Source organism: Hemiscyllium ocellatum, chromosome 17 (genome assembly GCF_020745735.1).
Source record: "Hemiscyllium ocellatum isolate sHemOce1 chromosome 17, sHemOce1.pat.X.cur, whole genome shotgun sequence".
NCBI lineage: Eukaryota > Metazoa > Chordata > Chondrichthyes > Orectolobiformes > Hemiscylliidae > Hemiscyllium > Hemiscyllium ocellatum.
In genome coordinates, this window is record NC_083417.1 from 41,180,748 (window position 1) to 41,196,452 (window position 15,705).

A 15,705-nucleotide genomic window follows, 5' to 3' on the forward strand; every position below is an offset into this window, starting at 1 on the left:
TGCCAGCAGCTGATATATGTTGACTTCTCCAGGTGGTGGCACATGTTCAATACACTAATAAACTTCAGTGTTGCGTAGTAGGGCATACACCCTCCCAGTAAAACCTTAGATACTTGATATAATGTATTGGGAAGAGCTTTTTTTAATCCCATTCATCATTTTTGTTTCCATAAATTCTTTACAGCTATCACTTGCCCAAAAGTATCCTGAGAATGGCTGAAGGAGAGCTACCATGTAAATAAACCTGACCTCCTTTAAGCCTTCTAAAAGTAGTCTTGAAGAATTCTGTGTTTTCAATGACAACAATTTGCAATAAACAAACTTTTATTTAATCACATCCTGCAATGCATTGTGTACCAAGTGAATACTCATTAGTAATTCAATTTAGAGAGAATATTTATGCAAGTGCAGAATAAGTCAACATGGTTTTGTGTGTGGGAAATCATGTTTCACAAACTTGATTAAGTTTTTTGAAGAAGTAACAAAGAAGATTGATGAGGGCAGAGCAGTAGATGTGATCTATATGGACTTCAGTAAGGCGTCCGACAAGGTTTCCCATGGGAGACTGATTAGCAAGGTTAGATCTCATGGAATACAGGGAGAACTAGCCACTTGGATACAGAACTGGCTCAAAGGTAAAAGACAGAGAGTGGTGGTGAAGGGTTGTTTTCCAGACTGGAGGCCTGTGACCAGTGGAGTGCCACAAGGATCAGTGCTGGGCCCTCTACTTTTTGTCATTTACATAAATGATTTGGATGCGAGCATAAGAGGTACAGTTAGTAAGTTTGCAGATGACACCAAAATTGGAGGTGTAGTGGACAGCGAAGAGGATTAACTCAGATTACAACGGGCTGAGACGTGGCAGATGGAGTTTACTTCAGATAAATGTGAGGTGCTGCATTTTGGGAAAGCACATCTTAGCAGGACTTGTACACTTATTGGTAAGGTCCTAGGGAGTGTTGCTGAATAAAGAGACCTTGGAGTGCAGGTTCATAGCTCCTCGAAAGTGGAGTCGCAGGTAGATAGGATAGTGAAGAAAGCGTTTGGTATGCTTTCCTTAATTGGTCAGAGTATTGAGTACAGCAGTTGGGAGGTCATGCTGCTGCTGTACAGGACATTGGTTAGGCCACTGTTGGGATATTGCGTGCAATTCTGATCTCCTTCCTATTGGAAAGATGTTGTGAAACTTGAAATGGTTCAGAAAAGATTTACGAGGATGTTGCCAGCATTGGAGGATCTGAACAGGCTGGGGCTTTTTTTCCCTGGAGTGTTGGAGGCTGAGGGGTGACCTTATAGAGGTTTACAAGATTATGAGGGGTATAAATAGGATAAATAGAAAAGGTCTTTTCCCTGGCGTCTGTTTCCATGCTGTACATCTCTATGACTCTAAGTGTCTGTCTGTGAAACTATTTACTTAAGAGGAGGAGTCTTTAGAAATTGCTCCTCTTCAGCAGCAATATTTTACAGGTAAGCACTGAAGCATGTTCTTTTAGAAATTACACTGTGAAAACAAACACTTGACAAGAAGGATTCACTTGTGACTTAGTGTTTATAATGTTGCAAAGCATTGTAGTATTTCTGAGGATTGGAATTTTTTTAGAAACCAACAAAAGGCAACCAAAGAAGAAAAAGGTAAATGAGTCAACTACTGTATATTCTCGAGTTATAGTCAAATTTTTTTTGACTACTTGTTAAGATTAAATTTATGGGGTCAACTATTACATTGATACTACTTTCAAGGGGCTGAAATTCATGCCCGTCAAAATCCATACCCTATCATTAGCAGAAGACCAATTGATCTCTAAACGAATTAAAAAAAACAAAATTTGGCAATTCTGAAAACACAACAGCCAGTGAAGGAGAAGACTGGGAGCGAAGCGGAACAATCGGCAGACTGGAAAGCTGGAGTGAGACGTGACAGCCAGCACGCTGACTCATCAACGTTGTTTGTTAACTGTGAAGAACTAGAGTCGACTTCTACACAAGATATATAGAAAATTCCAGGTTATTTGGCCCAAAATAGGGGGTCAGGTTTTACATGAGATCGAATATTAATCGAGTATGTATGGTAATTAGGAATATAAAGCTTGATTATTAGTGTTGTTTACAAGTATGTAATAATTAGTAGCTAAAGTAAACATTCGTCCCATGGAGGTATGGACAGAAGATGCCAGAGATGTTGCACAAATGTCTTGTTCATTTTCACAGTTGATGTATACAATGTGCATGTCATTATTAGAGTACAACCAAGTAGTACAACTAAGAAGATTGAGGAACTTGAGTTAATTAATACCAGTGAAAAAGATTTGGAGATACTTAAAGCCAATGCAAGTTTAAGACCTAAAGGTCTGAATTCTGGTATTCTAAAATACATTGTTGGAGATAATAGATGCAATATTGATTTTCCGAAGCTGCCTAGATTTCAGAATGGTTCCTGCTGATTAGAAGTTAACAAATGTAAAACCAGTATTCAAGAGGGGGAGGGAGAGAGAAAATAGGGAATTGCAGACAAGTTAGCTCATGATGCAGATTGTGATTTACACAAGACCATAAGGTTAGATGCAAAATTAGGCCATTGAGTCTGCACTGACATTCAATCATGACTAATATATTTCTCAATCTTATTCTCCTGACTTCTCCCCATAATCTTTGATCCCTCAAGAACCTACCTATCTTTGTCTTAAAGACATTCAGTGACTTGGCCTCTACAGCCTTCTGTGGTAATGGGTTTCACAGATACATTCTCTGGCTGAAGAAATTTGTTCACTCAGTTCGAGAGGATCAGCCCTTCACTCGGAGGCTGTCCATTTGGGTTCTCGTCCTACTAGTGGAAACATCTTCACTATGTCCACTCTATCCAGGCCTTTCAGTATTCTGTAAGTTTCAGTTAGATCCCCCTTCATCCTTCTAAACTCTAATGAATACAAACCTAGAGTCCTTCACTTGTCCTTTAACAAACCCTTCATCCCCAGGACCATTCTTGTAAACTTCCACTGGACCCTCTCCGAGGCCAATACTGCTCACAATATTCCAAATGCAGTCTGAATTGACCAGAGGCTCATACAGTTTCAGCAGTACATCCCTGCTGTTGTATTCTAGCCCTCAATGAATGCTAACATTGTATTTGCCTTCCTAACTGCTGCCTGCACCTGCTTGTTAATTTTAAGATAATTCTCAACTAGGACTCCTAAGTCCCTTTGTGCTTCAGATTTCCAAAGCCTTTCCCCATTTAGAAAATAGTCTATGCATCTATTCTTCCTACCAAATGCATAATCTCACACTTGCCCACATTGTAATCCATTTGCCATTTCTTTGCCCACTGGCCTAATCTGTCCAAGCCCATCTGCAGCCTCCCCACCTCCTTAACAGTACCTTGCTCTCCACCTATCTTTGTGTCACCTGCACACTTGGCAACAATGTCTTCATCCAGATTGTTAATGTGTAGTGAATAGTTGTGGTCATGACACTGACCCATGTTGAACTCCACTAGCCACTGAATGCCATCCTGAAAAAGCCTGCCTCAGTACAGGTCACCAAATCCAGAATTGCCTGTTCCATGGTGGGCTGTACCACTTGCTGTTCCAAGAAATCATATCGTATACATTCCACGAATTTCTTTTCTTGGGGTTCACTATCAAACAGATCTTCCCAGACAACCACATATTAAAGTCCCCTATGATTATAGAGCCTTCCTACATACTCTTTCTATCTTATTTCTTGCCCCTCTTCCTACTTACTGCAAGGAGGTCTGTACTGAACTCCTATCACAAGGTTTTTTGCTATCCAGTTTCTTAACTTTTCTCACATAGATTCGATGTCTCCTAAGCCCATATCATTTCTTGATATTCATTTCATTTCATTTGATTTTTTTTTTTACTAACGAGGTAACCCCACCTTCTCTTTCAATAGGATGTGTATCCATTTCTTTCCCAGCTCCTGGTCCCCTTGCAGTCACATCTATGATGCCCACGACTTGGTATCTGCTTTCAGGTGATTAAATGGTAAATGTCCCTCAGTCTGCTGAGTCAGCTACTTTATTAATCTTTTAACTAGACTGCTGAAATTTAAAATATAGAAAGACAAGGAAGATTGACTTCTTCTATTCCCAATGTCCCCGAACTATATGTTCACTTGGACTACGTCTCACTCTGGATGTGAACTCTCCTTTCTGAGGGTGCACAACTTACTGGTATATATTTCTTGTTACAAGTTTTGGATCTTGGATTCTGGGTCAGTGAGAGACATGGATTTTTCTATGTCTGAAGTTAATAATTAACCTTTAAGTGTGTCTGTGAACATTAGATTAGATTACTTAGATTAGATTAGATTAGATTACTTACAGTGTGGAAACAGGCCCTTCGGCCCAACAAGTCCACACCGACCTGCCGAAGCGCAACCCACCCATACCCTTACCTAGCACTACGGGCAATTTAGCATGGTCAATTCACCTGACCCGCACATCTTTGGACTGTGGGAGGAAACCGGAGCACCCGGAGGAAACCCACGCAGACACGGGGTGTTTGCTTCTTTTAACGGTCCTGATGCACCGTTGGAATTAATGGATTTTTGAATGTTTTGGTAGAATTTTATGACCAACCAAACCTAACATCCAGTTTGGAAGGTTAGGAGAGGGTTGTTAAACTAAAGGTCACAGCTGAGAAAGAGAAATGTTTTCTTTTTAGTATTACTTTGAGTAGTCCTTTGAATTCATGGATGAAGATAGTTGCATAGACCACCACTCCTGAGAAAGATTCAATATTGGGAAACTAGATTACCTTGGAGAAAAGAGTTAATGTTAGTCTGAGGCTAGACGTATTAGGGTAAAAACCCTACAGGAGTTACATAAAGCTGAATGGGTTAAGGTTTAGTGTTGCATTATAGCTCCAGGAAGACACTATCTGCGACTCCAGTCCATAAGTTAAAGTCACGTGATTTAAACTTAGCGAGATGTTAGAGATAGTGAGTACTGTATAAGGGGTACTTTAGGGTACTATAGAAAGGATATGTTTTGGGCCCTCTGCAAAAGCTGATTTTCTTTTCAATTTATGAAGGAATGATTTTGGATTAATTGAATAATACTTTCGTTGTGCATTTAGAACTCCTTGTTAAAGGTAATATGTTTTATTCTATTTGATTTTCATTCCTGCAAATATAAATTTGCAAATTCACCCCATAGACTTATATATATATGTGTGTGTGTGTGTGTGTGTGTGTGTGTGCGCGCATGCTTGTGCGTGAGGGAGAGTGTGTGTGTGCACGCGCGTGTGTGTACATGAGTGTATGTGTGCACGCACATGTGTGATGGAGTATATGCCTGTGAGAGAGTGTGGGGGATGCGTGAGTCTGAGACGTATGCACACACCCACCCCCGCATTCACATGCACATCCTCTCATAGACGTATTCTCTGTCACACTTGCGTGCACATCAAACTCTCTCTCTCTCTCTCTCACACTCACACTCACACACACACACACACACACACACACACACACACAATTTTATCAATTCCTACTTTGGAAATGGAACCAAGAGAAAATGAGAACTGCAGAGGCTGGAAGTCAGAATCGAAAAGTGTGGTGCTGAAAAAGCACAGCCAGTCAGGCAGTATCCGAGGAGCAGGAGAGATGACTTTTCGAGCATACGCTCTTCACCCTGGTGAAGGGCTTATGCTCAAAACATCATCTCTCCTGCTCCTCAGGTGCTGCCTGACTGGCTGTGCTTTTCTCGCACCACACTTTTCAATTCAGAAATAGAACCGGTCTGACTCAAGGGTTGGATTCACAGACTCTAACCTCATACCTTTAATGCATTGTCAGAGCTGAGATGTCACTTTTTTTTATAAAACATTGTTATCTCAGGAATGTGACTTGAAAGACGTTCTGGGATTTACAAATTAATGAATCTAAACCTGCAACCTCATTCCAAGTAATTAAAGACTTAACAGCAATCTAGGTTTGTTCAATACCTTTCATCAGTTGTATGACATTTGATGTTTTACTGTAAATTCTACGTCCCATGATCCTGCCCCAGTACCAATCTGACAAAGGAGCAGTACTCTGAAAGCTTGTACTTCTAAATAAACCTTTTGGACTACAACCTGGTGTTGTATGATTTTTAACTCAAACTTTGAAGACAATAATTAGAGCTTAATGTCAAGAAAGTCCGATTGATTGAGATAAGGGAATTTCTTTGTTACTATTTGCCCTTAGGGATATTATATGAGCAGAGGAACAGGAGTAGGTGATTAGCTCCTTGACCCTGCTCCGCTATTCAATAAGATCAAGGCAGATTTGTGGCTTAACTCCATTTGCCTCCTTTGTGCCCATAGAATCTTGATACCCTTACTCAATAGAAATTTGTCCATCTCCGATTTAAATTTAACAATTGAATAGCATTGACTACCATTTGAGGAAGAGCGTTCTAAGCCTCCACTATTCTTTGCATGCAGAAGTGCTCTCCTGAATGGCCTGGCCCTAATTTTTAGACTATGTCCCATGGTTCTCAATCTTCAACCAGCCGAAATAGTTTTTTACCCTGTCTTTTCCTGTTAATATCCTGACGACCTCGGTTGGATCACACTTTAACCTTCTAAATTCTAGAGAATGTAGGATTTAGTCCATTCGAACAAATATATTGACATCAAATAAGAGAACTATTTAAATTAATTAAATAAAAGTTATTTAACCAAAGCAAAGTGTTCAATCAATGTCCTAAATTTCCAAGAGAAACTAAACAATGTATGTGAGTTGGCTCAGAAATAATTGAAGGAGGCTCAATAAACAATGAAAACTATAGCAGACAGAAGCTAAAGTTTTGAATTTTTGTGGAAGGGGGCATAGTGTTAATGTTGTGGCCTGTCTCTGGGCACCATTGAAAGCAAGGTTTACTGGACCTTGTCAAATCAAGAAGAAATTCAGTGATGTAAATTCATGTAGTGAGTTCCCAGACAGGAGAAGAAATCAGCAAGTGCACCATATTAACCTATTGAAATGATGTGTGTGATACAAAAACAGAAATTGATGGAGAAAGTCAACAGGTTTGGCAGCATCTGTAGAGAGAAAACAGAGATAATGTTTTGAGTCCAGTGGCCCTTCTGCTTTTCTATTTTTACTAAGTAAATAACTAAGGGCCAGAGACTGATCCTTCTGGCATTTCACTGGTTGCAGTTTACTAATATGAAAATACTTCACTTATTCCGACTCTCTGCTGCCTGTTTCTTAACCAATCCTCCATTTATGTCGATAAATTAACCCCAACTCTGTGAAGCTTTTACACTGCATATCAGCATTGTTAATGGTTTGAATCGTTTATGGCAATCCAAGTATATTATATCTGCTAGCTCTTTTACCTACCTGTTACATCATCAAAAACACTAACTCTTCTATTTCATTCTTCAGTTATTTACAATCCAGATTAATGACTTTGTTAAAGGAACTGAGTGTAACATTTGCTGGTGATACAAAGCTAGGTAAGAATATAAGCTATTTGGAGGACGTAGAGATGCTGAAAAGAGATGCAGATGTCTTAAAGACAAGATAACAATGTCAGATAGTAAGAGGTTATTCAATTAGGTAGTAAAAATAGAAAAGCAGAATTTTTAAAGAGGTGTGAAACTGTAGAGCCTTTTGTGTACTCACAGAAGAGATGTAAAGTCAGTAGGTAGGTACATCAAGCAATCAACGGCAGATAGCACATAATGCCCCGTGACTCAACACATGCAGATCCCACCTCTACACTACTCACTCTAAAGTATGCACAGTGGCAGTACATTATCTGAGGTGGTGGCTATGAACGTCGGATTGAGTTAGTGTTTTATCATTGTCTGTCTTGTTCTAATGGCACTTTATTATATTGTACCACTGCATGAACAAGGTAGCAGTGCTTGGATAGCTGAAAGGAGAAGGGCACAAGAATAGGGTTGTAGTAAGGCACAGTGTGTATGGGAAGCCCACCCCACAACCTCAGTCATAGCAATGCCAAAATGGGAAGCCACTGTCTCTTTCATCAGAATGAAGCCAAACAACCATACTACCTTTATGCGTTACCTGTTCTGCAAGGAAAAGCATCAGTCAATGGGTATGGTGTAATGTGTTTGAACAATGCACCTGTCTTTGTGGTTGTGTGTATAAGCTATGAATGTGGGTGTGAGGCTTCCAACAATACTAACTGAGGATGAAGTGAAGCTATGAAGGCGAGGTATGAACATGGATGAAAATTGTTGGTTCATGAAAGATAGTGTGATGTGCTGAACAGTGTTTGAAGTTATTGTTGCAGTTGATGGATTGTGACATTTAAAATATGCTTTCACTAGCCTGCCCATTCATGTAAAGTACTTGAATTTGACAATGCTGTGTCAAAGGACTATACTCCTGCATTGACCTCCTTGTCTATCTGCTGTATCTCCTACTCAGTTTGTTTGAATGGCTTCCTGGTCTGCTACAGATAGAGATACCTCTCCTGCAATCCAACTCTTGTATCAAGACCTCCAGGCTGCAAGGAAAAAAACCTTGAAATCAACTCTGCTATGTTGTGTCATTCCTCTGTTTTCTCAGGAACAAATGACTTTTGCAACCATTTGCAGCCCTTGTTCTAGGCACTGTCTTGATAAGATATTTATAGCAAGATAGTTAAGGTATATTTTTATAGAAGTACTAATTTTCTACTTTTATTACAGGAAAAGAGGCTGTCCATGAGATGACCAAGTCGGAATCCATCACTGATACAACTGACCTTGCATTGCCTCCTGAAATGCCAATTGTGATTGATCGGCATGCATTAAAAGATATTCTAGGAGCCCCCATCTATGAAATGGAGGTAAAATTGAATTTAAAGTTTTGTTACTTCAGCAAGTGGGAAATGGATCTAAAGCAAATGGGCGGCACAGTGGTTAGCACTGCTGCCTCACAGCGCCTGAGACCCGGGTTCAATTCCCGACTCAATGCGACTGACTGTGTGGAGTTTGCACGTTCTCCCCGTGTCTGCGTGGTTTCCTCCGGGTGCTCCGGTTTCCTCCCACAGTCCAAAGATGTGCGGGTCAAGTGAATTGGCCATGCTAAATTGCCCGTAGTGTTAGGTAAGGGATAAATGTAGGGGTATGGGTGGGTTGCGCTTCGGCGGGTCGGTGTGGACTTGTTGGGCCGAAGGGCCTGTTTCCACACTGTAAGTAATCTAATCTAAGTAATCTAATCTAATCAAATAACTAGCAAGATGTGTATTGTAGAAAATCAGCAACCAACGTTCATACATATTGTTTACATTTGTTTATACTTTTCAAAAATATATTCTTTAACAAACTCTGTGTCACATTTATCGCACGTCACTAATTGTTTTTAAACGAGTGGCTTGATAGGCCATTTAAAATGGTGGTTAAGCATCCTCCACATTGCTGTGGGTTACAAGTCACAAGAGGGGTAAACCAGGTAAAGATGGGAGATTGCTATTGAACCAGATGTATTTTTATTATGATTGGTGACAGTAATAGTGACCATGAAACTGAGACTTCACTATCAATTCCAGATTTGTTTATTATATGAATTTAAATTCCACCGTAAGCCTTGGTGATATTTGAATTTCATGTCTTCAGAGTATTAACTTGGGCCACAAGATTATGGGCCCAGTAACATTAAGGAGACATTAGCACCATTTATGTCGATGCTGACTAAATGAAATTGATACTGCATGTGTACGCTGTTGGTAAAGCTTTTTTTCTTGGCTCTGATAATCCTCATCTCCAACAGTATTGCTTTCAGACTTGGTGCTGCAGCTCATGAGCCCTGTGATATGTTGTGCATAATTGTACTACACATACAAAATGTTAAATACTTCAGCATCGAATATTTCCGATGCATTTTAACAGAAACATCAGAGAACAGTCCTGTTAAATTGATTCAGGTTATATTTTTGACGTCGAGAAATTCGAAATTTAGTTAACTCTGTAGACTCTTTCCCAGAAGGACTAAAATCAAAACAGTTCAAAAATCATCTGTTTTCATTACATATTATTCAACTTAATTTCCACTCTTGTATCTTAATGTTCCGTAATCATTTGCCCTTGAGAAGGTAGTTATGCGCTGCTTTCTTGAACTTCTGTAGTCAATTGGGTAAAGGTCAGGGGAGTACAGAGGAATCTCGATTATCCGAATACCAGTTATCCGAAAATCGGATTATCCGAAGGAGATCTCCAGGTCCCGATGGAAACATTACACCAAAGATGTGTTTCCAACAGTGATCGCGTCTTTTGTTTACAGTGATTAAACTGGCACCGTAGCCAAATGACTGACTGCCCGCCCTGTCCCCACACTTTCCCTGGAGTTCTACAGAGGGGTGTACCCTGAACCGCCCTTCCTCACATTATCTCTCCAACATTGTCCTGTATAGGGCAAAGGTGGAACCTGTCAAAAGGTTGCAGTAAAAAGTTGTGTATGTGGCTGTGGCTGCACGTGTGTGTGCGTGCGCTATTTGGAGACTTACCCCACAAAGGCAGCAGCAGCAGTCTTGTTGGTGTCCAGTCCAGCTGCCCTGGAGAGGAGGTGGTGTTGGGGATGGGTGGTTGGTGTTGCATGAGGTTAGGGGGCAAGGGGGCGGTGTTGCATGGAGTTGGAGGCGGGAGGGGCGGTGTTACACAGAGTTGGGGGCGGGAGGCAGAATTACTTGGGGGTGGGGGGGGAGGTTTTGCATTGGGTCGGGGCCTCGCACGCTGTGTCCTGCTGCAGTCTCTTGAACGAGAAGCAGACTTTAAAAACTCTGAGCGCCTGAGGACAGGCATTTAATCGATTTACCAAATAATTGATTATCCGAATGAAATAGTGCCCGCCCATCACGTTCGGATAATCGAGGTTCCCCTGTAGTTTGAATTATGTCTTGTTGAAGATGGTCATTGTGATGCAAATGTTACTTGCCACTTATCAGCCCAAGTCTGGATATTGTCCAGTCTTGCAGCATTTGGACACTGGCTATTGCAGTATCTGCAGAGTAGTGAACAATGCTGAACATTGTACTATCCTCAGTGAATCTCTATGCATCTGACCTTACGATGGAGAGAAGTTCATTTTTGAAGATTAGTGTAGGTCATTGATGATGGTATACCTAGGACACTACCCAAAGGAACTCCTGCAGTGAAGTCCTGGCACTAAGTTGATTGACCTCTAGCAACCAAAGCTGTCTTCCTTTGTGCCAGGTATGACTTCTGCATGATTCCCATTGAATCCTATTCTGCTAGTGTCCTTCAACACCATGCTCGGTGAAAATACATTTAGAATATATTCTGTTTTTGAATATATATCGTTATTGGTGCTTCCTCCAGTTGGTGTTCAACATGCAGGAGAATGAGCCGGAGAGCAGGGTGTGCAGTAGAATGTCCATGTTTAACCTGATGCCATGAGGCTTCATGAGGTTTGGAGTCAATGTTAAGGAATCTGAGGGCAACTGTGTGACTCTATACCACTGTGCTATTGCCTCTGGTAAATCTATCCTGCTTTTGGGATCAGAATATCCAAGGTTGATAATGGTGGTATCTAGGACATGGTGCATAACTCTAGATTGATAAAAGGGCTGTTCTTAGGGATGTAACTCAAAGAAGACTTGTTACACACGAATAATAATTCAAGTTTATTTGAGAAGAGGTGATGGTTTTTGTTGTTAAACTAGTTCAGGATGATTGCCAAATTCTATTTCACATAATTAAAAAACTTACAGGAAACTTTTTGCCATGTTCCAAATTGTCAGATGTCTTCCTTTCTGACATGAATAATGAAGTGCAGAGCTAATAGTATCAAAGGCTGAATTTTTCCCTTTCTTAGAGTGACAAGAGAAATTTGTGAGAAGGTCCTATAATTGAGCAGGGTAGTTCAAGGTGATACCTGCCTCCTTCAAGCCACCTCAGCAATTAAGTTCTAATTGGGAAACTCCATGATCAAACCTCCCACCCTGCCACCAATTAAAGCCTTTAAGTGGTCAATTAACAGCCTCTTGAAGGCATTAACCCACAACCGTTTGATTTATTGTTGTCACATGTACCTAAGTACAGTGAAAAGTTTGTTTTGTGAACAGTACAGGCAGATCATACTATACAGATCATAGGGTGCTTAGGGAGAGTGAAGCATACAAGGTTATGCCTGCAGAGGATACGGTAGAAAAGCAAGGTCAACATTAGATTTGAAATTGGGGAGGTCCGTTCAGCAGTCCAATAATGGAAAAATGTGCTTTAACCTGTTGGTGCTTGTGTTCAAGCTTCTGCATCCTCTGCCTGATGGAAGAGGTTGGAACAGAGTATTACCAGGGTGGGAGGAATCTGATGATGTTGGCAACTCCACAGCAAGAAAAAGTGTAGTTCGAGTCTATGAATGGTCAGATGAGAAACCTTCATAACTGGGAAACTGGAGTGACTTGCCTGCCAGATTGTGAAAGTAGCCTTTGTTTTCCCCAATCAGAGAACATTTGGGAACAGAATTAAAGTGTGGGGACAGTTTGTTATGCTTCATTATTTCTGGATTCATCAAAACAGTTAAAGATTTTAAAATGCACACAGAATTCCCCAGTTTACCTGTCCTTGAGACCCAGGGTGATAAAAAGCATAGACCAGGTTTCTGAACTTAGCAAGAATTTCAAATGATAAAAAAAAATAGAGTCTAGCTATAGATAATTGAATGTCAACATGTTACTCAAAAAGAAATTATAAAGAAATATAAATTTGGAACCCCAAAACACAGGTAAAGAAGAATGGATTTTATGAATGGAGAGAAAGACTGAGAAGACAGCTCAATGGTCCCTGTGAACAGGGAGCAGTTTGCTGAGATGTTCCTTTTAGCTTATCAAGATGTGCTGACATCTGGTGTCTGTCTTCTGCAAGTCCAAAAATGGTAAGGACCTAAAAGCCAAAGCTTTTAGGTCTGTTTGGGTGAAACAAAGTATTTCCAAAGTGCCTGAACGGACCCAAACAGATCTAAATGCACCTATGGACAAATGTATATGAAAACCAAAAAAAAACCTTTATCGAAAGTGAGTTGGTCCTGAAGTTTAAAAATAAAAGATTCCTGATCTGCAGTAGTGACTGGTTTGTGCTGATGGGGTAGAATTACTAAATGAATCACTTGATACCCAGGTCCCCTTCAAGTATGAAAGAGTTTCTTATTTTACACTGGTGGAGAGAGAGCCTTTAGCCATCCAGGGACTTCACCATTGATCAAAGAGCAACATATACTTTTTATACATTTGCTATTAGTCCACTTTGGCAGTTACAAATCAGTCCTATTGCTGATTACATATGTGTCAAATTATGTATACAATGTGCCCATTGTATACATTTTACAAAACTCTTCCTATATTATCCTAATCTAATTACTTGGATATACTCCTTCTTTGAAGGTAGATAATTATTCTAGGTTATAGTTTAACTTCAGAAGCAGACTTCATAAGGTTCTGTATCAGCTAATAATCTTCCTCAGCCATTTTATTTCAACTGAAAACCACTTTCAGCCATTTATAATGCTTCAGCCATGGGCAATCCTAAGAATACTTATAAAATTTTTGGCATACTGGTTAAGAGCCACAGTTTATAGTAACTGCTGAGTGAAAAATACGATGGCTTTCTTTAGGCTAAAACTGGTGTTTATTGGAGAGAAAAGAAGCAACTCCAGCCTGTATGGCAGTCATATGACTTCTTTCAAATGTTCACAGACCCAAAGCTGTTCAACTACCTGAAACAAAAACAGTTGTGTAATCGTTTGCAGACAGGAGTCTATTGCCATCAATAACTGGTCATTAGCCCATAAACCAATCAGCTACCTGTTGCTAGTCAAATCTTTACTTGTACACAGCCACAAGGTTCCAATCCATCCGTAACCAAACTTCGCTACTGTTTGAACAAGCAGTTTTGTAAACAGCACCTACAGTTAGCAAGTTTTGAGATTTGTAGCTCAGATTGAGGTTCTAGATGTAAGTTTGCTCACTGAGTTGGAAGGTTCATTTTCAGACATTTCGCCGTCATACTTGGTAACATCATCAGTGAGTGGTGAAGTGCTGATGTTATGTCCCTCTTTCTCTTTGTGTTTAAGCTTTCGTGGGTTGGTGATGCCATTTCTGGTTCTTTTTCCCAGAGGGTGGTAGATGGGGTCTATATCAATGTTGATATCAGGGTTCTTGGCAGAGGCAGTAATTCAGAGACTCAAACAAACAGCTCTGCCAACCATCCAAATCAAACTTTGGGTCTGCTATGTAGATGACACCTTTGTCATCACTAAACGAAACAAACAAGAAGAAACCTTCAAGACCATCAACAATACCCTCACTGGCATTAAATTCACAAAAGAGGAGGAAAACAACAACAAACTACCATTCTTAGATGTCACAGTAGAACGAACAATCAGTGAGGAACTCCAAACCAGCATCTATAGAAAAATAACAAATACGGACCAAATATTGAACTACAAAAGCATTCATCCCAATACCCACAAATGAAGCTGCATTAGAACATTATTTCAATGAGCCACCACACACTGCACTGCAGAGGAGCTACGCAGAGCAGAGGAAAACCAGCTATGCAGCATATTCAAAAAGAACAGATACCCAATAAACACAATCTGCCGATTTCTTAGAAACAAATCCAAACAAGCAGACAAAATGTGTCCAGAAACCCTACCCACTGACCCCTACATCAAAGACATCTCGGAAATGACTACCAGACTACTCAGACTTCTGGGCATCATGGTAACCCACAAATTCACCAAGAAACTAAAACAGCAGCTAATGAACTTAAAAGACCCTTTATAGACAACAAGCAAAACAAACGTCATCTACAAAATACCTTGTAAAAACTGTAATAAACACTATATTGGACAAATAGGCAGAAAACTAGCCACCAGGATACATGAGCTACCCACGAAAAGACATGACCCTCTCTCACTAGTATTCTTACATACAGATGAGGAAGGACCTCTCTACATCTGGGACAACACATTCATCTTAGGACAAGCCAAACACAAACATGCAGGAGAATTCCCAGAAGCATGGTGCTCCAACCAGAACTCTATCAGCAAATACATTGATTTAGACCCCATATGCCACCCCCGAGAAAAAGAACCAGAAGTGACATCACCAACCCAGAGAAACCTAAACATGTAAATAGAAAGCAGGACATAACACCAGTGCTTCACCAGAGGCTCACTGACAAGGTTACCTATTATGGTGACGAAATGTCTGAAAACGAACCTTCCAGCTCAGTGAGTAAACTTTATCCAGAGCACCTACAGTGAATGTCTAAAAAGTGTAGCAATCTTTCACCCACCTTGCTTTTTAAATCAACTTTCTCCTGTTTCATTCCAGGATCAAAAATACAGAAAAGAAATGGTATTTACAGGCCACTCAAGCCATTCTCTTTTCTTTCCTCCAACTTGTCCAACATCCCTCTACCCCAACTTTTACTGACGCCCAAACCGTATGAGTTCTCTCTTAACACCTTTAAAACGTCACGAAGCATTTTGTTGGTCTCAGTCTTCATTGCTGCTGTTCAGCCAGCAGCCTGGCCTGCCATACAGGTTGATGCTGCACACAGTAGGTGCCAGCTTCTGATTAACCAATAGCTTTGATGGAATGGGAGATGTGTACCAAAGGATCTATTGGTTGAGAAGCCTGCCATGTCACCATTCAAGTGTTTGATTTTCACTTGATTCATCAGGGCTTTCTAACTGGCATGGACAGAGGTTTCCCTA

At 40.4% G+C, this 15,705-nt stretch overlaps 1 protein-coding gene across 2 annotated transcripts in view; it reads left to right on the top strand.

Annotated features, from left to right (window-relative positions):
* lonp2 (lon peptidase 2, peroxisomal) overlaps positions 1–15,705 on the top strand; it is a 106,702-nt gene that overhangs the window by 80,540 nt on the left and 10,457 nt on the right. For both annotated transcript variants that reach the window (XM_060837696.1, XM_060837697.1), the window contains one exon: positions 8,676–8,815. In XM_060837696.1, the coding sequence (XP_060693679.1) occupies positions 8,676–8,815 (140 nt within the window). The remainder of the gene's footprint in view (positions 1–8,675; positions 8,816–15,705) is intronic.